At 37.8% G+C, this 27,306-nt stretch overlaps 2 protein-coding genes across 6 annotated transcripts in view; one reads left to right on the forward strand and one right to left on the reverse strand.

Annotated features, from left to right (window-relative positions):
• Positions 1-5,874, forward strand: part of PolQ (DNA polymerase theta) — a 48,962-nt gene extending 43,088 nt beyond the window's left edge. Inside the window, exons 27-32 of the mRNA XM_076209147.1 lie at positions 88-210; positions 517-630; positions 1,709-1,951; positions 2,216-2,447; positions 4,324-4,526; positions 4,647-5,874. Of these exons, the coding sequence (XP_076065262.1) occupies positions 88-210; positions 517-630; positions 1,709-1,951; positions 2,216-2,447; positions 4,324-4,526; positions 4,647-4,784 (1,053 nt within the window). The 3' untranslated portion in view covers positions 4,785-5,874. The remainder of the gene's footprint in view (positions 1-87; positions 211-516; positions 631-1,708; positions 1,952-2,215; positions 2,448-4,323; positions 4,527-4,646) is intronic.
• Positions 5,875-13,665: 7,791 nt separating this feature from the next.
• On the reverse strand, positions 13,666-26,116 carry Amacr (Alpha-methylacyl-CoA racemase). Of its 5 annotated transcripts, none has more exons than XM_076209172.1 (8): positions 26,064-26,116; positions 24,543-24,657; positions 24,214-24,349; positions 22,065-22,208; positions 21,255-21,386; positions 19,211-19,322; positions 15,184-15,394; positions 13,666-14,891 (listed from the first exon to the last, which is right to left on the reverse strand). In XM_076209172.1, the coding sequence occupies exons 2-8, from the start codon at positions 24,648-24,650 to the stop codon at positions 14,610-14,612; spliced, it is 1,125 nt and encodes a 374-aa protein (XP_076065287.1). In that variant the 5' UTR covers positions 24,651-24,657; positions 26,064-26,116; the 3' UTR covers positions 13,666-14,609. The 5 variants fall into 5 exon arrangements, with proteins under 5 accessions (XP_076065287.1, XP_076065290.1, XP_076065284.1 ...); XM_076209175.1 differs by having other exon boundaries at positions 26,049-26,071; XM_076209169.1 differs by lacking the exon at positions 26,064-26,116 and adding an exon at positions 25,870-26,025.
• Between the last annotated feature and the right edge of the window lie 1,190 nt (positions 26,117-27,306).

Raw genomic sequence — 27,306 nt, forward strand, 5'->3', positions numbered from 1 at the left:
TTGTCACTATATCGAATTTCATTTATCCACAAACTGACTTTCATTAATGTAGATGGATTTGGAGGTCTTTATAAAGTATTATTGCAGGTTTTATTTCCCCTTCAAAATGTTCGTCATCCAAACAAGTATTTGGGGATGGACAGAATCCATACTTTGACGCATACTTTCACTGCAACTGGAAGAATTACTATGCATGAGCCCAACTTACAGGTAATTTCAGTTTATATACGCACTCACCTGAGGTACATCCATGAGGGGCACATACCTTGTTTCTGAAACATGCCCAACACTCATTCTTTTGCAACACTAACTCTCTTCCTTTCCAAGAAGCCCTCTGGTTTCACCAGAAAGAGTCTGAATTTTCTATGCTAACATGTGTACATGCTTGCTTGTCAACATGTTCTTTATTGCCTAATTTACCAGTAAAGTTTAACATTAATTTCCTTTTTTTCTTTCATATACATAAATGTTTGAGAATATAATTTTGAATTGAACTAACAAGATTATACTTTCCAGAATATTCCCAAAGACTTTAATATAACTGTGAGAGATGTACAAAATACTGCCCATAATAAGACTGGAAGGACACCAAACAACTCATCTGTTATGTCTGATTTGGCACCCTTCCTGGTAAGCCTTTAAATATATGAGGGAAAGATTTTGTTACAGTATATAGGTGAGTGGAGATGTTTGGGTAAAGGAAGAATATAAGAGAGGGAGTCAGAGGAACAGAAAGACCCTCAAAGGTGGAAGGAGGAAAAATCAATGTAATTTATTTATAGCTATAGGGTTCCTTTCACATTAACCCCTGCAGCATCTAGGATTAGCCATTGGCTGGACCTATAGATCTCGTAGTTCTGATTAGTCCTGAGACACCTTCAATTCTGAGTGAAGAAAAGTTGAGGCTGTGTTGTCATGATTTTGGTGTCTTCACTTCTTGAACAGTACTATCATGTACAAGTGCCTCCAAATGTCACTGAGAAATATTTGGAGCAGAAGAAAAAGAGGTGGGCAAATACTTGAAAGCAAGTTAGAGTGGCATAGGTTGAGGTGATGACAGTCCGAAACTGCCACCAGTAAGTTGGACCAAGGTCATGGTTCATTAGGTTCCAAGCCATCAAGTCCTCTGTAAGGGGCACTGTCCTAGTCTCCTGATAGGGGGTCTTCATGATGTAAAACTGAATCATCAATCATCATGTGTAGCCCCAATGAAAAACAAGTGCCCTCATCATGCTTCCTCACCCCTGATTATGCCACTGAGTCAGTGTTAGAATTTGGGATGGTATGTGGGAGGAGAAATCAATCAATCTGTTGCCCCTGGTCCCTCATGCAGAAAAAAAAACTCAGTCTTCTTGTCTGGGAGGAGAAAGCTGAAAGTAAATGTAGGCAAAGGTAAGGTGATGAGATGTACAAGAGGAGGAGGTGGCAGTAAGTTGGAAATGAGTTTGAAAGGAGAAACACTTGATTATCATGACTGACTGATTGATATTATCTTCCCACTCTTGATTATTTTTAGGAGTTGTGAAGTGCACCTAAGAAATATGGATGATGACCTTTTGTGTTTAGATATGTAGATTGAAAAAAATAATATCTTTTTAGTCATTTATAAACTTGAGTAAAACCAATAATAATTCAGGTTGGTATAGGCAATAGAGAATGATCAAGTAATGTATGGTACAGCTGAATTTTTTTGTTTGAAATTTCCAAGCGTGATGACCATCAACCCCATACTGTGAGTCTGCGTCATGCCATGGTAGCTTGCAAAGACCATGTTCTTCTTGCTGTTGACTATTCCCAATTGGAACTGCGTATCCTGGCACATTTGTCTGGAGATGAGAAACTCTGCAGGCAGCTGAACAGTGGGGAAGATGTCTTCAAAATGATTGCTGCCCAACTTCATTGCACAGAGGTAGAAGATGTTAGTGAGGAGCACAGACAAGAGGCAAAGCAGGTAAAGTATTTTGGTTTATGCCTCATGATTATTCATATTAGTCTTGCATGTTTATACCCTCACACAGTGAGGGTTTCTGATCGGGTTCTTTGGGTTTTGTGTGAAGCAGTATGCGGGTTGAAATTTGGTGTCTTATTTTTCTTTTTCTTCTGCGTTTGAAGGGTGTGAAGAATTTGCTCTCTTACACCTACCCACCTTGATTTACAGATAATTATGTATAAAAACAAATGTATATGAAAGGAAATCAAACTTTGGTTTTGACAGATATGCTATGGAATGATTTATGGTATGGGTCCCAAAGCCCTTGGTGACCAGCTTAATATTGATGAAAATGCAGCATATACCTTCATGGAGACTTTCAAAGATCGTTACCCTGGTGTGAAACGATTTTTACTGGAAACTATTCAGAAAAGCCAGAAGAATGGCTATGTACTCACCATGATGAAGAGACGCAGGTACCTTCCCAATATGAACTCAATGAATTTGCACATAAGAGGTAAGTACTCTAAGTCATAAAGAGTTTTTAACACATACCCTTGATGATATATGCACTACATTAGGGACTTTTTTGGAGCACCCTAATGGACCAGAGCCACACATAATTTGGGTATGTTAGAGAAAAAGTTCTTCTTATGAGCTGAGCCACTGTTTTACTAATGCTATAATTTCTTATATCTTGAATATTTCCTTTACCGCATGTAAGTCTCCACCTCTTTTTTTTTTCTTATGCCACTTTGGTTGCAGGATAGGGGATAAGAATATTATCACTGTGTTCCCATCCATATTGTACAAGGAATTCCCCTTTCTGGAATTTATTTTTCTCTCGCAAAGAATTGAGGCAAACGAGGGTATCAAAGAAAAACTAATAAGAACCTTAGTAATAGTATTTTTGAATGTGAAACGATGTGGAGCAAGTGAGAGTAAAAAAGTAAAGATTTACAGTATGTTTGTGAGAAGAAATATGTGTTAGCATTTGGTGAAAGTAAACTGAAATGGAAAGGGGAATTTGAATTTGTGAGTGTGATAAGTAGTGTGTCAGGAGTGGAGAGAGGGAGAGAAAGAGTGGATGCTTCTGTTCAATTTCAGTTGATGGGAGGTGTTGCAGATATATGGGAAAGGAGGAAAATTATTAAGGTCAAAAGCCATTATGTGAGTAGTAGAGCATGTATAAGGGTTGGAAAATGCAAGTGAGTGGTTTAAGGTGAAGGTTAGCTACTAGAGTCGTGTAATGTCACCATGCACCATGGTTGTTCAATGTGTATATGGATGTAGTGGTACAGGAGGTAAATGCAAAGATGATGGGCATTGGATTGGAGATGGTTAGTGAGTGGATGAAATTGGGAGGTGAGCCAGATGTTGTTTGCTGATGATACTGCACTTGTGGTAGGGTCAGAGATAGTAGTGACTGAGTGTGAGAGGGTTAAAGTTTGGAATGTACCCACTCTGTAGCCTCAAATCTCTCTTGGAGGAGATCCACAGCTCTCAAGTAACTGGCAATAGTCACTGGATTGCCTCATAAGCCACTTAGCTGGAAGACAGTGCAGGGTAGCCTAAAGCAACCAGAAATCAAGGACAAAACGAATGTACACTGGAGGCCCAGAAGGAGCAATACTGTCACCTACACTATTCAATTTCTTCATTAGTAATCTCTACACCAGATCCAGAACATAACACCAAAATGCTCACAAATGCAGATAGGACAATAATAACCTGCATAGCAACTACAAAATAGCTGCTATGAACATTCAATTTTACTTAGACAAACTAGAACAGTGGGTCAGAAATAATAGAATGGAAACCTCCCTTTAGAAGTCACGAGTAACATTAATCACTATAGACAACTATAAATCAGACATCCAGTAGCAAGATTAAATGGCTAAACACTTCCATTATAAAAGAACTAAAAAGTTTTGAACCTTACTTTTGATAATCACATTACCTTAAGCCCACACATAAGAGACCTGACTAAAAATCAAGAAAACATATTAAGATCAGTAGCAAAAACAGGTTTTGGACAGTAGATTAAAACCTAATCAGTAACAGATGAATCAGTAAATACAGAGGTGAAAATATGTGTAGGTGACAGTGAGTTGGAGAGAGTGTAGATTATGGTAGTGACCTGGTGAGGGATGCATCAAGTACAAAGTGTCAGTACTGTAAGGAAAGTAAACATGGTGTACTTTCCTTATAGTTGTAGCAAGATGTAAGGAAAGGGATTAGTTAGATGGGAATGAAAATGGTGGGAATTTTTCTTCATCATGTCTGGCTCTCTCTCACTGGATAGGTTGGGAAAAAATATATATTTACAAAAATATTTTGTTTATGGATTCAAATATGTAGTTGTTGAACCCTTCCTCATCCTTATACTTCAGCCCAGTGTGAACGGCAGGCAGTAAACACAGCTATCCAAGGCTCTGCAGCTGACCTTGTCAAGTTAGCTATGATCAGGATAGATCAAGCTTTACAAGAAACGTTTCCTGATACTTCCAAGTTCTTGACTCAGCAGCTTTCAGGGGTCAATCAGTTACGAGGAGGATATTTGGTGTTGCAACTACAAGATGAACTAATTTATGAGGTTTGAATTTTCTTTTCTTTTTTTCTATGGTTTACCTTGACTATGGTGATTTGTGTTTTTGGGTAGTCCTACCACAATATCAAATTCATATAAACTTCTTTGACATATTTCTCTCTGCAGGTGGTAAGTGATGATATTATCCAGGTAGCCCAGTTGGTTCTTCATCATATGGAAGGTGTCCTGGAGCTGAAGGTGAGTCTGCCTGTCAAGATGAAGGTGGGCCCTTCATGGGGTGATATGTGTACATTAACCCTCTGAATACTTAACCCCTTCCGTACGATGATGCCTGTGTAGGTGTCAATGAGGGCGCGAGTAGGTATATGAGGATGCTGGCATCGTCCTCTTGATTATATTTATTTTGTAGTTTTAGCTGAGTGACCCCTATATTCAGTGAACTGGCTTGATCATATTTTCTGTAGTTGTTAACTTCTTCAATACGATGATGCCTATGTAGTCATCATGAGGCGTGAGTGGATATGAGGATGCCAGTGTCAGCATCTTGATTATTTTGTAGTTGTAGCTGATTAACCCCCAAATTCTGTGAACTGGTTTAATCCTGTTTTATGTGTTTATTATTACTCAGTGAAAGAGAATGAGTAATATAGGAGTGACTTTATTTTTTATAACGAGTGTTTTGATGTATCAATCATCATACCTCTGGCATTTGATGCTGCGTGAAAGAATGTGACTTGTATTGAAGAGGTTAATATTCAGATTGAAAGAGAATGAGTAATACAGCTGTAACTTTATATTTTATAATGCAAGTATTGTGGTGCATCATTGAATCATCGCACATCAGGCAGTTGATGCTGCCCACAAGAATTTGACTTGTATTGAAGAGGTTAAGATAGACTTACCTAGTGAATATTCAAGAGCACTGTGCTTTGTTCATTATGTGGGTATGTGCTTTGATTTGGTCACTCCCCTTGTGAAGGGGAAAATGCCTTTGTTGTATAATAATGAATCCACTTGTGATATCAGATTAAACCATTTATTGGGTGATATGATCAGAGTGCTCTGCAAGTGTGAAGTGATTGTCTATCTATATACCAAGGCCTTCTTTCTCCTTATAAAAGAGGTAGCCAGTCAAGGTAAGCACCCACTACCACCCATTCTAGACTGATAGTAATATGAATATACATTTTTGTCTGAATATAATCACTTAAAAAATAAAGTGATTATACTCAGACAAAAAGATTAATATATATACATTATTATCAATCTAGTATGATGAGAGGGAACCTGTAGGTGGGCTGGCTCTACAAGGTGGACATCAGAGAAAATCATCTCCTTGCTGCTCGTCTCAAAATCTATCAACACCCTTGCCTTCATCTGGATGTAGTGAACTTCAGGGTGAAATGGATGGATGGGGTGAAAGGGTCAGTGAGCAAGAGGAGAATGTCTAGTGAGGAAGGAAGGGAGAAGGCAGAAGATAGGGGTGAGTGAAGAAAGGCTGTGTATAGATGGTACTATGATACAAGGAAGGGAGGGGGGGGTGAAGGATGGGGGGTGTAGGGAGTGGTTATGTATGAATATTTTGATGCAGTCCAAAGGGGTTTCTCCCCATTTTCTATTTTTCTGTATGAGGGGACGGAGAGGAGAGGTCACTGATTAAGTGAAGTGGCCGTGCTGCATTGCTTCTGACCCAGGGCAGTGGGCAGGAGACAGGGATGACCTGTCATCCATGGGGAGCTAAGATGAGGAAGCAAGGGAGGTGGATGGACTTGGCTACATCCCTTGTAAGGGATATTATTATCATTATCATTATTTTTGAGGAGCTAAGATGAGAGGATGGGGGGTGAGGTAGTATGTGTGAGTAAATTTTGATGCAGCCTGAAGGGATTTCTCCCCGTCTTTGCCTTTATGCATGGGGGGACGGAGAGGGGGGGTCGCCGATTTAATGAAGTGGCCTTGCTGTGGATGTGCTGTGTCTTGCGACACTGCTTCTGACCCAGGGCAGTGGACAAGGTGCAGGGATGACCCGTCATCCAGGAGGTGCTAAGATAAGAGGGAGGGTGGAGGGGTGTGGAGTGTATTCAGGGATGGAATGGGTGGGAATGGTTTTATGCCTTTTCTTTTTGGCTACCTCCCTTGTAAGGGGGAAAAAGCCTTGGTATATGTATATATGTAAGATGAGAGGGAGTCAAGGGTGGTGGATGGGAGTGAAATGGGAGGGAAAGGGTACTTGACTTGGCTACCTCCCTTGTAAGAAGGAAAAAGCCCTTGGTATTATTGTTGTTGTGATGCTGTGATGCATGAGGAGGAGTGGGTGGGGGATGGGGGGTGTGGGAGTATGAGAAATAGATTGACGCAGCCCAAAGGTATTTCTCCCTGTCTTCTCCTTTTCTGCATGAGGGGATGGAGAGGAGGGTTGCTGATTTAATGTAATGGCTTTGCTGTTGATGTGCTGTTTTGCAACACTACTTCTGACCCAGGGCAGTGGGCGAGATGCAGGGATGACCCGTCATCCAGGAGGTGCCAAGATAGGAGGGAGGGAAGAGGGTGGAGGGGAGTGGAGTATGTTAGGGATGGAATGGGTGGGAATGGTTTTATGCCTTTGTTTTTTGGCTACCTCCCTTATAAGGGGGAAAAAGCCTTGGTATATGTATGTATGTATTGTTGTTGTTGCATTGAGACTTGCTGTGTGTGTGATTCAGTTTAGTTGTCTTACCCATGATTTACCAGTAACTAATCATTTTACACAATATAAAAATCAATAGGATACTCACCAAGCTCACTACACAGTATCATAACTCATATTCTTATGTACATATAACAAAGGTTTTAGAAATTTCATCTGTTACTGACTTTTTCTCTGTACAGTATACCTGGTTACCCGACACTTTTACTTTATAGATCATGACCATAGTGCAGAGCAACTCATGCAGTATATCCAGTGTTAAGTTGAATTTACAACACAGCCCCACCAGTGTATACGGTATATTGCTGTCTGTGCTTGCTTATGCAATTTTAGTTCCCCATTATGAAATCAACCATTATGATTAGATAACAAACCTAGATATTTATACATACATATTATACATACATACAGATATTTGTAAGAACATGAAATTTCAAGTGTCTCTCCTCTTGAGTTCAGAATTGTAATAATTTGTTGCAACATTACAATTGCTGAATGTTACGATATATTTTTTTTCTTTTTGCAATTTCTATTTGCTACAGTTCATAGGTAAAGTGGTGGCACCAACCTTTTAATGGGGGAAAATTCTTGTTGGTAAATGTATTGTTATTATTATTACTGTGATCATTATTGTACTTCCTATGGTGAGATATGGAAACTGAGGAAAAATGAAATATTTATTTACCTAACTGTAGTATACAGGATAAGAACTATGCTCATAGGGTCTCTGTTCCTAGTGCTCATTAATCTTAGATTGGCTAATGTCATTCAACTTTACTAGTCCTTCATCATCTTAAATTGGCCAATATCATTTGACTTTACTAGTCTTTCATCCAAACTATTCCATAAATCAATAATCCTGTACAGAAAACTGTACATGTATTTGTATATATTTTTTTTAATCTCATTCAGACGTCTAGTATTTTTTATTTGATCTCATGGCCTCTGGATTTCCTTTGTTCCCAAACAAAGAGGTCTTCTTTATCAAGTGTGTTCACACTTTTTGTGGCTCTAAACATTGCTATTAAAATACCTCTCTCTCTTCTCACATTTAACATTGGCATCCCAAGAATGTTCAGTCTCTCTTTGTATGATTCATCAGCAAGATCAAGAACTATTTTAGTCACTGCTAGTTGAATATTCTGTCTTGTATACATTTTTTTGTGTGGCAAGCACACCACTGCAGTAACTTATCCCTCATTTAATGCTGGTTCACTTAATGAAATTTCAGTTACACTTTTCTTTTCTTTTTTTATCCAAAACTTGATTAACAAATAAAAAATTTGAAGGTATGCAAATTCTTCATAAATTTACAAAAATTAAAATACAAAAAAATGTATTTACAACCAACAAATAAAAATAATTTATGAATGCAGTCAATAAAAGAACCAACTAAAACATTCTGGTGTATGTGCGGCAGCTACATGACTGTTTTACACAACACTCAAACATTGGATTACAGTGCTTCACATATTTTCATCTGGTTTAGAGCAAAAAGACTGCATAATGTCTGCTAAGCATGTTGCTGGTAGTAGTGCTGGTGCTGTTAAGCCTGAAAACTGCCTACAAATATATGTATAACTGCATTTTATGACAGGGTCAAAATGTGATTTTTTTTCATAAGAATGTATTTTGACTTACATAATGGGAGTCATTGGGAAAATGGAATTAATTTAATGCATTCTCGCCTAACAAACTATTTCCCAGGAATGTACTCATTTGTTAACTGAACTCATTCGTTAAACGAGGGACAAGTGTCTAGGGTGAATTAAATTTTCAATAATCTTTATCATGTCTTTGTCCATGTAGTTGTATGCTATTCTTATGTTCTGCAATAAATTATAAGTTTCCCTAGTGATCATTTTGATGTGGCAATAAAGTTTCCATTATCATCACTTCTAAGTATCTTCTTATGCTTCTGTAATTAAATCATTACCCATTCTATAGAGCAGTGATGGCCTATTCGTACTTAAACCCATTTCCAATGTCTTGTATTTCTTCACTCTGAAACTCATCTCCCACTCCTGGTTCCTCTTATATACCTTATCCAGATCTTGTAACAACCTGTAATATTTTATATTCTTTACTTTCCCCATGAGCTTTGCATCATCAGCAAATGAAATATTATTCATCACGTCATCAGCATACACCATCTGGAACTCCAGTAGTAATTTCCCTCCATCCAGACATCCAGTCCTTCATTACATTTCTCATTGACTTTTTGTAAGGTATTTTATAAAATATTTCTCCCGAGCCAAGTAAACACAGCTCTTCCAGCCGTGCCTCTCTTGGAGCATATATATATTACTGTCAGTCAGTGCTTTGGTTCCAAGTCTCTCTTGCAGGAAACCCATGGCTCCCAGGTAACTGGCTACAGCCACCAGGCAGACTGATAAGTTGATTAGGGAAGAAATACGGTGTTGTTGTCTTGGGATTATTAGAGTGAGGCATTGTAGAATGTGCTCTGTGTGTAGGTGTCCTGTCGAGGTGGTTGTTATGCATTCTATCATTACTTTCAATGTATTATTTTGTATATTGTATATATGTATTTTGTACATAGATTACTTTTGAATAAAAACTCAACAAGTTGGAAAAATGAGATCTTTCTTTCCTGAAGCCATATTGGATTTCCGTCATGAATTTTTTGTTCTTAATATTTCAACTTAGTCTTTCACAATTCTTCCTCAAATTCTAAGTACCACACTGGTCAGTGATTTGAATATGATAGTGAATCATATTCAAATCCCATTGTAGCTTTTGTAGGAAAATTGTGGAGTCTTCCTTAATGTCAAGAGAGGTCGGACAAAATACCACAAACTGTCCATCCTTGACCCAACCACATCAAGGGCATGTAACCTGAGTCACCCCCACCCCCCACTTTTCCTCGTCCCCTTTTCTGTACTCCTCACTACCTCATTTTTACCTGTACTCTATCTTCTTGTAACCATTCTGCTGAAGAGGACTACAGTTAGTTGTTGAAATATACGGTTTTCCTGTACTTCTGATATTATTTCTCCGATAGTGGGTTTAAAGTGTACATATATATACAGGTACTCCTCGTTTAACGACAACTCGGAGTAACGACGGGCTTTATGACGTCGTTTTAACGTAAATCTCCCGAAGTTATGACGTCGTGTACGATAATTAAGTTGCCTGAGGCAAATTTGTATGATGTTATAAATGAACTTGTACGGTGGATATTAGCTGTGAGGTAAAGTGTTCTGAAGCTTAGGTCTACATTACCATCCTGCAAGCTGCAAAAACTACCTAGGGTACAGTGTATACCGGTAGTGGTAAATTTTTAGTTTTGACCATGGGCGCAATATAGCAACAGAAAATTAATGATTAATTTTGTAAATTATAATGTATCAACGTAATATGCAATTTTGTGAGTGGAAATGAAAAAAAAAATGCTAAAACAGATTTCGTAAGTAACGAAGTCATGTCAGACGAATGGTACACCATGTTTGTTATGATAGATGCCAATGTCGAAGAAATGAAAGGATGATAAATTAATTAAATTAATTCGTCTAACCTAAACTAAACTAACCTAACCTGTGTTTAATAAATCATTACCTGCAAATTAAATGTCATCCGGCTTGTCCTTGTTGTCGTCGTCGTGAGAGACGTTGGCAGACGACAAGATGGCGTCCCGAGCCTATGCTACCGACTTCGTTCATTAGCATATTGTCTTGTAGCAAGGTATTTTTTTACTTTCATTTCTGCCCACAAAATTGCATATTACGTTGATACATTTTAATTTACAAAATTAATAATTAATTTTCTATTGCTATATTGCGCCCATGGTCGAAACTAAAAAAATACCCCGGTATTCAATATGGAATGTCAGCATACGCGGATTTGGTCATATACGGTAATTTTAGGAACCTAACCACCGTAAATAAACAGTAAATAAAGCTTTAATGTACTGTATAAAAGAGGAAAAATACATGAAAATAAAGATACATGTATTGCTGGACATTGTACATACAGTACATGTACGTACAGGGTCTAATAGATAAATCCGTACAAACTTTGAAGAGGTTTTAAGCACTTAAAAAGTAACATATGGCAATTCTGATTGTTTCCAGATACTTCCATTTGTCTAATAATTTAGCCAGTTGTATACTAGCACCGGTGCAATAAACATTAAGCAATGGAACAAGCCAAACGTTCAGCCATATGCGAACTTCGTCGCGCGGGTCACACTCCTAGTGCCATAATAAGGATGCTAAAATACTCCAGACAAACTGTTTACGATGTTTGTAAACGTTTTGATGAGACCGGCGAAGACCAATGAGCTGCTCACAAGCCCAGAAGGGGCAGAATTCTAACACCTCGCTTTTTAACTGGTCTCAAGAGTATTTTCAATGCAAATCCAGCCTTTCCATTATCGACATTGGCAAAGAAGAGAGGTGTCAGATCAATGACAATTCACAGAGCATTAAAGAAATTAGGATTAACCTCATTCTCACAAGGAAAAAGACATCTTTTGATACGAAAAATTAAAGAAATCCGCTTGACCAGGTGCCAAAAGCTGTTGAACTGGATGAAGTCGAATGGCTCAGTCATCAAGTTTTTTTTCCGACGAGAAGATTTTGACGGTTGATGCGACTTTCAATAAGTGGAATGATCGCTGGATAGCCTCCTCATCCTCAGAGGTTCAACACAAGACAACGACGAAGAAACCAGCAAGTGTCATGGTGCTCTGTGTGGTGTCAACTGAGGGGGACGTCTTCACTCACTTCTTCAACAACAAGGAGAAAGTCAATGCCGTTGTCTATTGCAAAGTTCTAGAAGAGAAAATAATACCCTGGATGAAAGATAAGGCTAGTGGCAACCAGTTTGTCTTCCAACAAGACTCGGCTCCAGCCCACACAGCGAAGAGGACCACCAACCTTCTCGAAGGGTCAAATGTGCAGTTCTGGAACAAAGAGTTGTGGCCCTCAAATTCGCCAGACCTAAACCCTTTAGATTATTATTTTTGGGCACGAATTGAGGCCAAGGCATGTGACAAGCCACACAGAAGTATAACAACCCTGAAGACAGACATCAAGAAGGCTGTGGGTTCATTATCAAAGTCTGAGATCATCAACGCTGTATCCAAGTTTTGTAAACGCGTTGAAAGCGTCATAACAGCTGAAGGTGGTTACATTGAATGAAATCATTGTTCTTATTGCCTTTTCTAAATATACTGAAAATTTCATAACTCTCTGTTTATTATAACCCGAGATATTAATCTTAAAACATGTGATAAGAAGTTGTACGGATTTATCTGTTAGACCCTGTATATGTATACACTTTCGCTTAACGACCAATTCGGTTAACGACGGCGCGCTGGTCCCAATTGTCGTCGTTAAAAGAGGAGTGGTTGTACATGCATCATATTTATGGAGGTATAAGATTTTTTCTACATACATATACCAAAGGCTTTTTCCTCCTTACAAGGGAGGCAGCCAAAAAACAAAGGCATAAAAACCATTCCCACCCATTCCATTCCCAATATACTCCACTCCCCTCCATCCTCTTATCTTGGCACCTCCTGGATGACGGGTCATCCCTGTATCTTGTCCACTGCCCTGGGTCAGAAGCAGTGTCACAAGACACAGCAAGGTCACCTCATGAAATCGGCGATCCCCCCTCCCCTCATGCAAAAAAAAGATGGGGAGAAATCCTTTGGGGTTGTGTCAAATTTTTCTCACACATACTACCTCATCCCCCATCCCATCTCATGCATCACAATATCATCCATATACAACCATTTTCCATTCACCCGTCTTCTGTCCTCTCCTGTCCTTCCTCAACAGACATTCCCCTCTTCCCCAAAGCCCCTTTCACCCCATCCATCCATCTCATCCTAGGTCACCCCCTCATGTTCACTCCCTCCACATCTGCCTTCCATACCTCTTTTACTAGTCTTTCTTCACTCATTCTTTCCATTTTTTTGTCTAAATATATTAAAAAACTGCCATGCATCCAATGTAGCTGTATCATGGATGATGGATTGTCATTGGCTAGTAAGCTAAGGTGTCAGACAAGCATGGGTTTGCTAAGCACAAAAATTGTTACTAATAATAAAATATCAAAAACAAGTCAAATTAATATTGTAAATGTGTAGCCAATAATATCGATAAGAAGCCAAATTATCAATCTATGAGTATTAGCATAAACTTATGACAAATTGGTCATGCTACATCAGTAATTACAGGTAAGATGGAAGTTTACATAATCTCACTGTACCTCCTTCTCCAGCATACATAATTCACACCAGATATACCATTAATATATTATATTATTTAACAACTCGCTGGCTGAGTGAGTTAGGACGTTACTTGGAGCAAAGGTAGAGGGGATGGCGGTTCAAGCCCTGCCACCAGTGAAGTTGAACCAAGGGCATGGTTCATTAAATTCCATACTACAAAGTCCTCAGTAGGGAGCACCACCCTAGCCTCACGATAAGGGGGTGTTTGTGTCGAGGGGAAAAAAGGAATAAATATATATATATATATATACATTTATTTATTTTTATCATCTTAGTGAAAAATGCTTCTAGAAAGATAAAAGGAATATTAACAAACTTCAGCCACCTATCAGCTATTTACAATGAGTGTGTGACAAAACAATAGTGATCTAATCAGAGGTAGAGTATGAGTACAGTATACCCATAACATATTTTATTTATAGTAAATTCCCTATGACTGAAAAACAAGAGACATAATTACATAAGATTTAAACTAAATGTCATAGCATTAGCAAAAGACCATGGTAATAGGGTAGCTGTTTGGTATTTTGTTCCACCACCTTAAAAAATGGCAAAGGCTTGGAGAAAACAAGAACAACAGTTAGGTTAGTATAAAGTTACAGTAGATGATTTCATACTTTACTCCAGTATCAATGTTGTATTTACATACAATCATACATTTTCCATTACAAAACTACTTTAAAACATCTTTCAATAAATGTATAATAAAACACACTAAATATTTTGTTTTATAAAGTCCTCATGAAACAAGGGACTATCATAGGTGGGGGTTCATATATTAACCCTATAAATATGGTGTATGTATTTGAGTATTTACCTAGTTGTACCTCATGGGAAGGGGAGCTATGTTCATGGTGTCCCATATGTATCTCGCCATATCTAATTTGCTCTTAGATTCTTGTATTGCTTTTGCACACACTGTTGTTTTGTTACATCTCTGTATCTCGCAGTGTCTAAATTGTTCTTAACTTTGTATATCCACTGCATATCTAGGTGTTCAGTTAGACCTAAACAAATGCAGCAATCATATTATAACATCCCATATAGTTGTAAAAATACTCTCATATATTAAACACTTTAACTTTTGAAAAAAAAGTAATAAATAAATAAATTTAAAAATATATAGCATAAGGGGCTAAACAGCTCTATGAAACTTTTGCCCTTACAACTTTGCTTTTTCCTATGATAGTCCAACTACTTTCTTTTCTACAAGTCCGCTTATTTCCTCTTTGGAATATCCAGCTTCTGTAAGAATTTCTTCAGTGTGTTGGCCTTTATTAGGTGGAGGAACAGCAACATTGGCTTTGGCGGGAGTACGCATCAGCAATGGGGCTGGTCCTGGTTCATATTCTCCTGTTCTGGCAGATTTGACAAAGAAATTTCGAGCTTTGTTATGACTATGATATGGAGCCTCTTCAATATCCAGAACTGGTGTGACACAAGCATCTTGTCCATCAAATATCTGAAATTGGGGGAATAATGATTAACGTCACTCATTACCAGCATAATTGGATGTGAAGAAATACAGTTATCCATATAGATGCATAAATACTTGGAATACCTTAGAAGGTAATATAGCCCAAGCTGGAGCAATACATGAATTCATAACTAAAAGACTGAGGACTGTTGCCAGCCACTATGGGGCAGCAGATTTTCCATTTGGCAAAACCTGAGGCAACAAATAACAAGTGGGGCATTTATAAATATAATTATTAATCTTTCAGCCTACTAATCAGAAATCGTAAAAGACAAACCTTCCTCCATTCTTCTTGTGTTTTCTGGCAAAATACTGAGGACACAATCTTCTTCATTGTTTCATAGTCATCAAACTGACCAACCTCATCTTCATCAAGACCAAGGAGGTTAATAAATTTTGAGTAAAATTGAGGTTCTACTGCTCCAACTGCCATCCACTTGTCATCTGAAGTCTTGTAAGTGTCATAAAAGTGGGCCCCTGAGTCAAGCCTGTGTTAAAAAGATATATATATATTATATATATATATGATAATTTTTTATGACAGTCGCATCCAGGATTCAAACCCACTGCTATCGGCCACTCGTAAGATCACCTTCACAGAGCCTTAGACCACTACACCAACAGACACTATTAGTGTCTGTTGGTGTAGTGGTCTAAGGCTTTGTGAAGGTAATCTTAGGAGTGGCCGATAGCAGTGGGTTCGAATCCTGCATGCGACTGTCATAAAAAATGATTGGATTGATGTTGCTGTTACTAGCAAATTTCTCTCATATATATATATACATAAAGTAAATAATTAAAACAAATATTAAAATAAATAAAATATAAAAATTATCATGTGTGTTAGATACAAAAATAAAATTTGAAGTAATTATTGCAATTTGCTTCTCTCTACTGATATACAATTACATTTGGCCCTCAGTAACTTGGCACCTTAGGGGTATGGGTTTCCTGAAACAATCAACCTGCCAAATGATCAAAATTGCCAAAATTTGTTCTTTATTTCAGGATAATAATGAATTGCTGACATGGTTTCCTGAATTAATAAGTACTGGGGTATAGACTGTGGTATTGGCTAAATGGTGACATGCAGCCATTACTTTTGGGACTGTTGTAGTGCACCCCTACAGATCACAGCCACACATCATTTATCTATGTTCAAGTAAAATCTCTACTCATAAAAGGATAATAAAATATTTGTGTACTATTGCTGTCAATATTCTTAAAGGACCATAGCTAAATATTTATATTAGAGTAAAACCTTTAGGGTTGATTCACACTATCGGTCCGGTCGCGCTCCACTCCCGCTCCGCTCTCGGTCCGGTCCAATATTGTCTCATTAATTTCAATGGAAGCATTCACTATGGCGCTCTCGCTCCAGTCTCGCTCCGGTTTCGCTCCGGTCACGGTTCCGTCAAAAGATATTTTTACTGGAGTGAGACTGGAGCGTGACTGGACTGTGAGCGCAACTGTGAACTCAGTTGCCACGGTCCTGCTCCTCCTGCTCCACTCCAGTCGAGATTCAGCCTTCATATAAGCAAGTAGTGTTACCTTCTGTCCTACCAAACCATGGATAATCCAAAGGAAACACCACAATGGGATCATGAGAAGGTTAGAAAAATGATGAAAATACATTTTCTTTTTATTTATCACTGATACAATGACAATGCGTACAGCGAGGATATTCATAAGCACCAACTGAATAAAATATAACCTACAAAACTTACTTTAATTTTGTGGATTTAGATGAAATGCTAATAGAATTAGTCAAAAGGTAAACCAGAGCTGTATGACCTGACTTCGCTGCACTACAGTGATAATGTTTGCATACTTATCATATTGTCAAGGTACTGAGAGAAAAAAATACACATTATTAACCGAAGAAAGAAATTCCATATGTATAATAACAACCTATTATCAACTGCGGAAATGCATCTCCTTAGCTCACTCAACAAATATTCCTACACAAGTTTGTTTGTCTACTTATATTTTATCATTTTGCCAAGGCATTGAACCAGCTGGGGAGCTGAAATAATCTTTCAGTGTTTCTCTTGTGCCATAAGCCTCCTTTGTAGCATTTCCCCCTCTTCCTCTCATTGGACGTACTGTGTTTGATGGAGGCATGACAACAGTATCTGGTAATGCAACAGCATTTGGGTGTATCAGATTGTGAAGTATGCATGTTGTCGTAATGATTGAATTAGCGTTAGAAGGCATAGCTTTAAGTTTCCTTAAATATATTCTGAAGGTTTGCACTAGAATGCCAAATGTGCACTCAACTATCCTCCTGGCTCTAGATAATCTATAATTAAAAATCCTCTTCTCTACCTTATGTTCAGTCTGAGAACCTGGGTAGGGCCTCATCAAATTTCTCTTCAGCGGGAAAGCCTCATCTCCCACTATAACGTATGGTGCAAGCACATCAGTGCCAGGAAGTGCAGCATCTTCTTGTACATTTCAAGTCATCCTCAATTTTGGATAGTATTTTCTCAAATGTTCCTTTGTTCATTCTGAAATAGCTGTGGAATTTACTCTCATCATCAATAAGACGAGGATACAGAGTATGAAATTCTCCTTCAGTCTTCCTATCTTGCAACATAGGATGAACCCACAATCTCTTTCTTTTTCTATTTTTTTTTCTTCTTCATCAAGTGCAATAGCGATTATTGCCAACTCGGCGTCAGAAAAGTCACACATCCTTCGTAACTGATGGTAAGACTTCTACTGGTGTCGAGGGAGGGGGGATGACGGGAACGAGAGCGGACCGATAGTGTGAATACCTCAGAACCGAGAGCGGAGCGCGACCGGACCAATAGTGTGAATCAACCCTGAATACCTCAGAACCGGAGCGGAGCGAGAGTGGAGCGTGACCAGACCGATAGTGTGAATCAACCCTTATACAAAAATAAATGATGAAATACTTTTGTACTGTTGCTGTCTGTCATTAAATTGTCCACCAAAACATATCCTTTACATCTATGACTTCCTGCTCTGAACTCCCTGTGGTGGAGAGGGGAGAAGAATGCCTCCACCATACATGTTGTAGAAGGTGACTAAATGGGATGGAGTGAGGGGACAAGGATCCCCCTCTGTATTTTTCTCCTTCCAAAATTCAAGACATAACTGGGTCTGAGGGGGCTCTCAGACCCATTGTAATTACTGACTCACTAACTTAATCATGTGGTTCTCAGGCCTGCCAACTCATTACTACTTTCTCTAAGCCTCTCCACCTCCATCACTGGTAGTAAGGCCTCCCAATTCTCGTGACCCAGTTACTCTTTCATTTATCACCTATAAAGAAATCCATGTATGCTCCATCATTGTACAATGACCATACCATCTAAGTCTTCCAAGAGGCTACTAAATTCTGAATTAAGGGCTGCTTCATGATCTCTCTTGATCTGATTATGTAGTTGGCTTCAGTGAGCTTTATCATCATTATATACTGGTCCAAAAATCTTTTTCAGAACCCAATTTTCAAAACCATTGAGTCTCAATATCCATTTCTTAGTGAGTCTCCAGGTCTCACATCCAAACAAGATTAATGGTCTAATCATCATTATCATCACATCCCAGGGATTTATTGTTCATTACGATAATGTCTCAATTTTTATAAGAATAGTTAGATGTATGGTCACATAACACTTCATTTATACAGTATTAATCATTAGAATTTTCTATATATATATTTTTTTTCCTTCATCTGACTCTGTGGTGGGGGATACATATACTGCCACTGCCCTTGTAGATCACAAAACGTGATTAAATGGGGGAAAAATTCTTCCACACAGAGTCAGATCAAAACACATGTTTTAATTCAGCCATTCCCTTACATGGGAGGGTTAGGATATCTTTTAATGTTTTACGTGACCAATCAGTTGAAATTCTGAAACGAAGTCAAAACCAGGAGTTTTTCACCTTTGAGCTGGCTCTAATATATTGTCTTCTGATGTAACATTTGCACTAATGAATTACTAGGAACTAATGAAATTTGAGAAAATGTTAATGTAATTTAGAAAAAAAAAAATGCAAATTTTAGAATCCAGCCAAAAATCATATGAATCCTCTGAATTTTTAAATTATATCTTCAATAATTTAGAAACAACATTCACTCACTATCAAGAAACTAAGTGACTGATTTAAATAGATTAACAGTGATTATATTTGCTCTGTATACATAACCGTCACCACAGTTCCATATTTTACCATATTCTATGTCTTGGAACATTTGGCACAGCTTTAACTTAAAAGGTTGACAAAGTTAGGAAAAAAGCTTGAAGAAGTACAAATTACCCAATACTCACCAGTTCTCTCCTCTTCCTTTGCCCCAAATCCAAAGATCTTTTGAGGAATAAAGCCAGGTACCAATGTACGCTGCACCTTCTACCATGCTACAGTCAATCACTTGCCCAGCACCTGTTATAAAAAGAATTTGGAACTGTCCAGGTATAGACCAATTTGTGATGCTACAAATGATACTACATGAAAGACCAAAGAAACATCTAAAGACTAAATTATAATGAACAAGCTTTTGATTTTAGGCTGGGGCAACTGAATACTGTATATCTTGAATTTCTATGAGTCCTAGGATTCTTTCTGATAACAATGGGTGAATTGATTGTACCCCCTTTCTCCACTGTCAAAAAGTTTGCAATCTGCATAAAATTATCCTACTCTAGCATTGAGATCCCCTAAAAGTACATTGATATTCCTTCCAAAACTCTCTAAACACTCATTAAAATCTATCAAAAAAGCTCTTCTTTCCTCCATGCAGAGTAAATAAAAAAGCATTGCTGACCATTCCCATGAAATATTTTTGCTATTAAACTTGACTTTAGACAATATAAATTATTTTTTCAACTCTGAAAAAATTATCTGCACTTCAAAAACAGTTTTGGGAATCTTCTGAAGTGTGATGTTTGAGTAATCAAATATCAATATTCACTCACCATTGTTAAATGTACTAATACACTGTGATGCATGAGGTGGAATGGTTGGGGATGGGGGGTGATGGAGTGTGTGTGAAAAAAATTTGATGCCGCCCAAAGGGATTTCTCCCAGTCTTCTCCTTTTCTGCATGAGGGGACGGAGAGGGGGGGTCACCAATCTAATGAAGTGGCCATGCTGTGGACAAGATGCAGGGATGATCTGTCATCCAGGAGGTCCCAAGATAAGAGGGTGGAGGGGAGTGGAGTGTGATAGGGATGGAATGGGTGGGAGTGGTTTTTATGCTTTTGTTTTTTGGCTACCTCCCTTATAAGGGGGAAAAAGGCCTTTGGTGCATGTATGTATATATGTATTGTAAAATGTTGAATCTATTAAATAGTTGAGAAAATTTAATTAATTATAGTCTATTGTGTAGCTGGTGAATGTAAAAAACAGTTAAGGGAAAAAAATTGATTTCCATATCTGTAAGACTAAAGCTTTTAACACCTGTTGATCTATTTATGATGTTTTGGGATCCCTCCTTATAATATATAATATTTATAAATACAACAGTTTTCATGCAGAGGGTTCTCTTACAAAGTGTAAAGGCCCTCCCTCTATGACTGCAGGATATTCAACAAGACATATTACAGACACACATACATATACCTGGGGCTTTTTCCCCCATACAAGGGAAGTAGCCAAAGTCAAAGGCATAAATCCACTCCCACCCATTTCATCCCCACATACTCCACTCCTATTAACCATCCCCCCGTCCCTGCAAGTCATCCCTGCATCTTGCCCACTGTACTACATCAGAAGCAATGCAAGAAGACACAGTAAGGCAGCTTTATTTAATCAATGACTCCCCCCTCTCCATCTCCTCATGCAGAAAAAGAGAAGACAGGGAGAAATCCCTTTGGGCTGTGTTAAAATATCATTCACACATATTCCCTCACTACCCCCACCCACTCCCTCCTATACATCACAGCATCATCTATACAAAACCATTCTCCACTCACCCCTATCTTATGTCTTCTCCCCTCTTTCCTCAACAGACATTCCTCTCTTACTCGAAGCCCCTTTCACCCCATCTGTCCCATCCTCAGTTGTCCCCTCAAGTTCACTTCATCCACCTCTGCCATCTACACCTCTTTTGCTAATCTTTCTTCATTCATTCTTTCCATGTGTCTACACCATTCCAATACTCTTTAATCAGCCCTATCTGCCATTTCCCTTTCCACCCCACTCTCCTCAATTCTCACTCTATCCAACCTTGTAACCCCTACCATACTTCTCAGACACTTCATCTCAAAATATAAAAACCAATGTCTTAATTGTAATTTATACACTAGAAAGTGCAACATTAATGCACAACTTTACAAATAAAAGCAACTCTGTAAATCCTGGCAAAGTATTTACCTGACCATGTGCGTTCAAGAAGAGCCATGGTAATACCCAGTGCACACACAAGTCCTCCACCAGCAAAATCAGCTAACAGGTTGATGGGAGGTGTAGGGGGACTATCTTTTCGGCCTAACATGGACAAGAGACCTGTAAAAACATTCATGTTAAAGATACTAAAATCATACATACATATACCAAGGCCTTTTCCCTCTTTCAAGGGAGGTAGCCAAAAAGGGAAAGGCATAAAAACACTCCCACCCATTTCATCCCTAAATACACTCCACACCCCTCCCACCCTCCCTCTCATCTGAGCACCTCCTGGATGACGGGTCATCCCTGCACCTTGCCCACCGCCCTGGGTCAGAAGCAGTGTCGCAAGACACAGCACATCCACAGCAAGGCCACTAAAATCATGCACAGTTCAATTTTTATTTATTTTTCTAATTTTTAAGATATTAATTCTTTGGATAATAACAAATCACTAATGGCTATTTCTGTCCATTATAATGTAAACTATGGATATGCTGATGATATTAAGATAAATAGAATAGCAAATGATCACTCAACCTATGTCCCCACTTCTATAAACTGGCACAATATTTGCCAGTTTCCAATCTTTTGGTACTTTCCCTTTTCTTAGTAAACACACAAAAAGTTTGTATATCTTATCCACTAGTTGTCACCAACATTCTTTGAATATTATATAGCAATTAAGATAATGTGATGGAAGAATTAGTAATATTAAATAAAAATAAAATTGAATCAGGCAAACAAAAGTACATACTGAGCAGTATATCTAAATTTACAAATACAACAAATACACACCAGAGACAGCTGAAAAATTAATGTCATGCCCAGCCATATCAGCATAAGGACCAGATTGGCCAAAACCTGTCAATCGGGCATAAATAAGTTTGGGATTCTCAGCTAACATCTTGTTTGGACCTAAACCAATCTTCTCCATCACACCTGTAATATAGCAAATGTTTGCATATGTAACAATTAATACTACACAGATCATAAAGTAGATTTCCTAGTAGACATGGAGAAAAGATCAAATGCATAGTTAACTCTTGAGTTACATGAATTTTATCTGAATATATCTAATATAACACAAGCTAAAATCAAATAATATTTGCTTGAGATACACATTTTAACTTCATGTAGTTTACTCAGTTTATGACAATGACAACCACTGACAATTTTGCCAGATTAAACACCATGTGAAGACTAGTCTTTATTGAATACCACACCCACATTAGAGCAAAACATCACTGTAATCACACTGTTCCCTGGATCATACATTCAAATCAACTGCTAATCAGGCAAAATGTCTATACAAGTTAAAACCTAAAAATATTTAGTGAAAAATCTATCAAATACTGTATTATTATTTTTTCTTAATGATGTCCTTGATATGTAGTTTAAAATCATTTATAAAGATAGGGGTAAATGGAGAATGGTTGTATATGGTTGTTTCTGGATGATGCTGTGATGCATGGAAGGGAGTGGGTTAGGGATGGGGGATTTGGGAGTGGTTATGTGTGAATGATATTTTGACACAGCCTAAAGGGATTTCTCTCTATCTTCTTTTTTCTGTACGAGGAGACAGAGAGAGGGGGTTGCTGATTAAGTGAAGTGGCCTTGCTCTGGATGTGCTGTGTCTTCCTGCATTGCTTCTGACCCAGGGTAATGGACGAGATGTAGGGATGACTGGTCATCCAGGAGGAGCCTGGAAAAAAAGGGAGGGAGGGAGGGAGGGAGGGGTGGTGAATGTGAGTGGAGTGGAGATGAAATGGGTGGGAGTGGAATTATCCCTTTTGACTTTGCCTACCTCCTTTGTTAGGAGGAAAAAGCCCTTGGTATATGTATGTATAAATTGTTTTTATTCTGGCAACTCTGGGTCATGCATGTGTATAAATATTCCTACTTCTATTCTCAGTCACAGTAAAGACAGACTCTTCACTCCACAGAATGTGTAGCTAATTGTCCTTATGTCACTTCAAGTATTTCATACCAAAATCAACACTACTATGCTGCTGTTTATGGGTTATAAGCAGCTTCTTAACAAAGCAGCAGTAAATCTTTAGAAGTACATGCCAAAGTGATATGGCAATAGAAAATTAGATATTAATCTTGTAAATTAAAATACATCAATGTAATATATGTTTTTCTTGGTGGAAATTAATAACAAAAAAGTTGTTAAAAGCAACACCCTAGCAACAACTCTGATGTCGGTGAGCTTCGAGACACCATGATTGTTTTTGTTGTACAAGACAAACTAACGAAATTCTAATAAATTGGTCTAGTCTAACCTAACCTCCTACGGGGTATGCATTTAGCCTCCCTAGAGATCATCAGGGTCATCACCATCAGGAAATGATATGATTGTCTCACTTTTATAATTTCTTTTTATTGATTTCCAAGAAAAACAGATATTATGTTGATGTATTTCAATTTACAAAATTAATATTTAATTTGCATTTCTAAAAGAATACCCCTATTCCTACTACTCAACATTCATGGTAGGTCTATCCTCAGATTTCTGTTAGTTCATCTTCCATAAACATGGCATCTCAAGGCACATGTTGAGCTCCATTCAGTAATGTCTTGCTTTTAGAATTTTTTTTTGTTATTGAGTTCCAGCAAGAAAAGCAGATATTACATTGATGCATTTTAATTTACAAAATTAATATATAATTTTTTTTATTGATATATCACTTAGGTATGCACTTCTGAAGTAATACTTGGAGTGAACCAAGGATGAATAGGCAGTGCAGATGTGGAAGTAATGTGATGCAATTTTCTTATGATTATAGTAGGAATGAATGAAAGAGATGGGTGAGATGGGAATGTGAAAAGGCAAGGATTGTTCTCTTCCATGTCTAGCTATCATTTAGTTACCACACTGCAAGAAATGGCATATAATTGAAAATGGAGAGGGAAAAAAATAAGTACACTTAATATACAGTACCTCTACGGAATGGCTCAATAAGAACATCTGCTGAGGAACAGAGAGATTTCAAGACATTTACACCTTCAGGTTTCTTGAGGTCAAGCACAATGGAGCGCTTTCCACGTGCAAGGCGATCAACATCTGGAGAGAATGGCTAAAAAAATAAATTAAAAAAATCAAAGGGGGGAGGGGCCAGAGAGAGAGAGAGAGAGAGAGAGAGAGAGATAAAGAGAAAGTTTATGTACTGATAAGCATTCAAACATATTAGTCAATCTCATGAGTAAAGTATATGCAAGCTCATAATTCATCCTTATCATTTTCACCCTAATCCAAACAAGAATTCTTACTTTGTCAACCCTTATAACATTGGCCCCAAAATCAGACATGATCATGCCACAGAATGGTGCAGGTGCGAGACCAGCAAGCTCAATTACTTTCATTCCTCGAAGAGCCATTGTTTTGCTGAAAGTAAAGTAGCTAATGAAAATTCATCCTTACAACATTAGCTAAAAAATGTAACTTATACACTGTTCAGTACAACAAGTGATGTGTATAGAAAAATGAAGATGAAACAAGATAAAAAAAGAAAAATATATATATATGTATATATATACATATATATATATATATATATATATATATATATATATATATATATATATATATATATATATATCCTTTTAAATTCTTTGTAGCTAGGGCCCTCATATAAGTTTATGTCCTTAAATGGTTATACAATTTTGTGCTTCTGGGTACAAAAGACTTTTAAATTGAGTTAAGAGGTTCATGTTAACTTTTATAAGAGCTTCACCGAAGAAGCTATATTGTTCTATCCCATTCTCATTCTATGATTCTGTATTATTTAATAAAGAAATATGGAAGAGGGTCTCTGTGTTTACCTAATTATAGTATACACCCCATTCTTCACAATTCATTAACATCTAACATTATTCATCATTTGCTGGCCTATCAAGGATTTAGGATAATAATGATTCATAATATTGCAATATCAGGATACTATACTGTACATACTTTACTGAAATTTCTGCACACTCATGAACACTTCACTAATGGAATAAAAAAATTACTGGTTTTTCACTCGTCATCATTTATACTCATAGATACATTTATTTAGCATACTTGGTAAAGGAATACTTTTCTAATGCTATACTTGTACTTAAAAGTACATTTATTGAACATACTTTAACTAAGGAGACCCACGCTAGGCTCTAGTTAAAGGTACGCGACCGTACGGTATCGACAGCCGTTTCAAGAACGTAACTCTCGTCGATAAGGTAGATTAAATTGTGGCCGGTGCCGGTTACTTGGGGCAACAGACGATTGGTTATAGCAAAAGTAACGGTAAAATTCCAGAAACACGCAAGCACGGATATTTAACAACTTACAATCTCCAATAGCTCCTACCCAAACAATTTATTAGAATATATTAAATCCTTCAAATGAAAAAATATGAGTTCCTGTGTTACTGGAACATAATCAACGTATCCTACAGGCTACTCGACCTATTTTGTAGAAAATAGTCCGTAGTTTATTATGTAATAACTGAAAATACTTAGCAATACACCTAATCTATCTGTGTATCATTGGTAAACAATGCAGCAGGTTTATTTATGTCACACTAATGACCATCTAGGGACACTAAATATTAAGTACCCAATATTCGACAGTCCTTATCCGTCATTGAATGGTTGCCCATTGGGTTTGTTGACATTTCTGCAGACGATCACGGACTCAGGATACTTGATGACAACATAAGAATTAAATAAACAAAGGGCATTCTACAACCACTTTTTCTTTAACTAAATTTTAAACAACATAAATGTGAATTATACAAAAACTATCAATACAAGCAGCAAGTATTCGTTTATCCTCAGCAGCACACAATATATAGCACCCTCCGTTTCACCCCCCCTAGTCACCACTGTCACTTAAATTTGACTTGTAATATCACTCGTCTCGAGGCCCCTTGCCTCTCGTTACGTGAGGTTCACTAATATTCAAGTTCCTCTTAAGTAGTAGGCCCAATGCCTTCTTTTTCCTGTAGTCTCACTATTTTCTAGGCCCCATGCCTATTCCTCTCGTCCTTTGGGTTAATAAAAGGATGGTGAATTTTCTTTCTTCTTTCACTGTAATTTCACCTTAGCTTACACTCGGGATCTCTTTTCTCTCGTCTCTACATCGTCTCCTGATCCTCTCTCCTTACACCCTCTCTATATCTTCTCCCTATATCTTCTCTATCTCTTCTCTGTAGAACGTCTGACGAGATCCCGTATCTTACGCTAAGCTACCTTCGTCTGACGTCACTAATTTTTCTAAACCAATCCCCGGTGACTTCTCAAATAAATGTCACTCCTTATGGGCGTGACTTTGAATTCATGCACCAATAGTTTTTTCCTCCTTCTGCACCTTGCACCAATCCGGAAAGCCATTTCAATGCCACTAGCAAAAATTGTTTACCTCAGCATTAGTCAAACGAAGGTAACCCGCGCTTACAATGTTGTGATTACATAAGCGATTATAAAAACAGTCACCACCGTCGGTGTGTTTACATAGACAAAACGTCGCCCTCACCTAGACATAACATTGCCCTCTTCGGAGGCGTCGAGTCTGAGTTATTCTACTGCCCTAGCTCATTTCCATTCGTACACTACCGGCCTCTTACAGGGCTCGGCAGCTACCCTTGGTCGTCCCGACCAATTTCTTATTTCCCTCTTACAGGGCTTGCTAATATATTTCTAGAATAAGCTAATCTACCCTTGCGTTATTGTTAATCTATCTTCCAAAATACATCATTCATGCTATAAATTGGGAATAATACATAAACATAATACCTATAAATGTGAATAACATGCATCTCAATATATATATAAGGTATTGAATTAAGCGGTTACATGGTTGATTTGCTTTGACAGAGCCAATCTCCGGAATACAACAAAGGCAATCAGTGCTGCCACTAACACTGAAAGTAAGGGTATGATAAGGATTAGTAACATATGTAAATCATTTGAGGGAGATCTTGACAATGGTCTTCTCTTAATTTTCAAGGGAGGGGAGTTTTCAGGCAATGTGAAGTTGAAGGTTGAAATGTAG

Source organism: Oratosquilla oratoria, chromosome 2 (genome assembly GCF_046742065.1).
Source record: "Oratosquilla oratoria isolate Oo_2021 chromosome 2, ASM4674206v1, whole genome shotgun sequence".
NCBI lineage: Eukaryota > Metazoa > Arthropoda > Malacostraca > Stomatopoda > Squillidae > Oratosquilla > Oratosquilla oratoria.

What these genes read in the sequence shown, in the direction of transcription:
- Amacr (XM_076209172.1), bottom strand. Translation starts at nt 24,650, where the DNA reads ATGGCTCTTCGAGGAATGAAAGTAATTGAGCTTGCTGGTCTCGCACCT. An exon ending in TCTTGAACGCACATGGTCAG is followed by an intron (nt 19,323 to 21,254) that starts GTAAATACTTTG and finishes TTTTTATAACAG; the next exon opens with GTGCTGGGCAAGTGATTGAC. An exon ending in AAAGGAAGAGGAGAGAACTG is followed by an intron (nt 15,395 to 19,210) that starts GTGAGTATTGGG and finishes TTTTTAACACAG; the next exon opens with GCTTGACTCAGGGGCCCACT.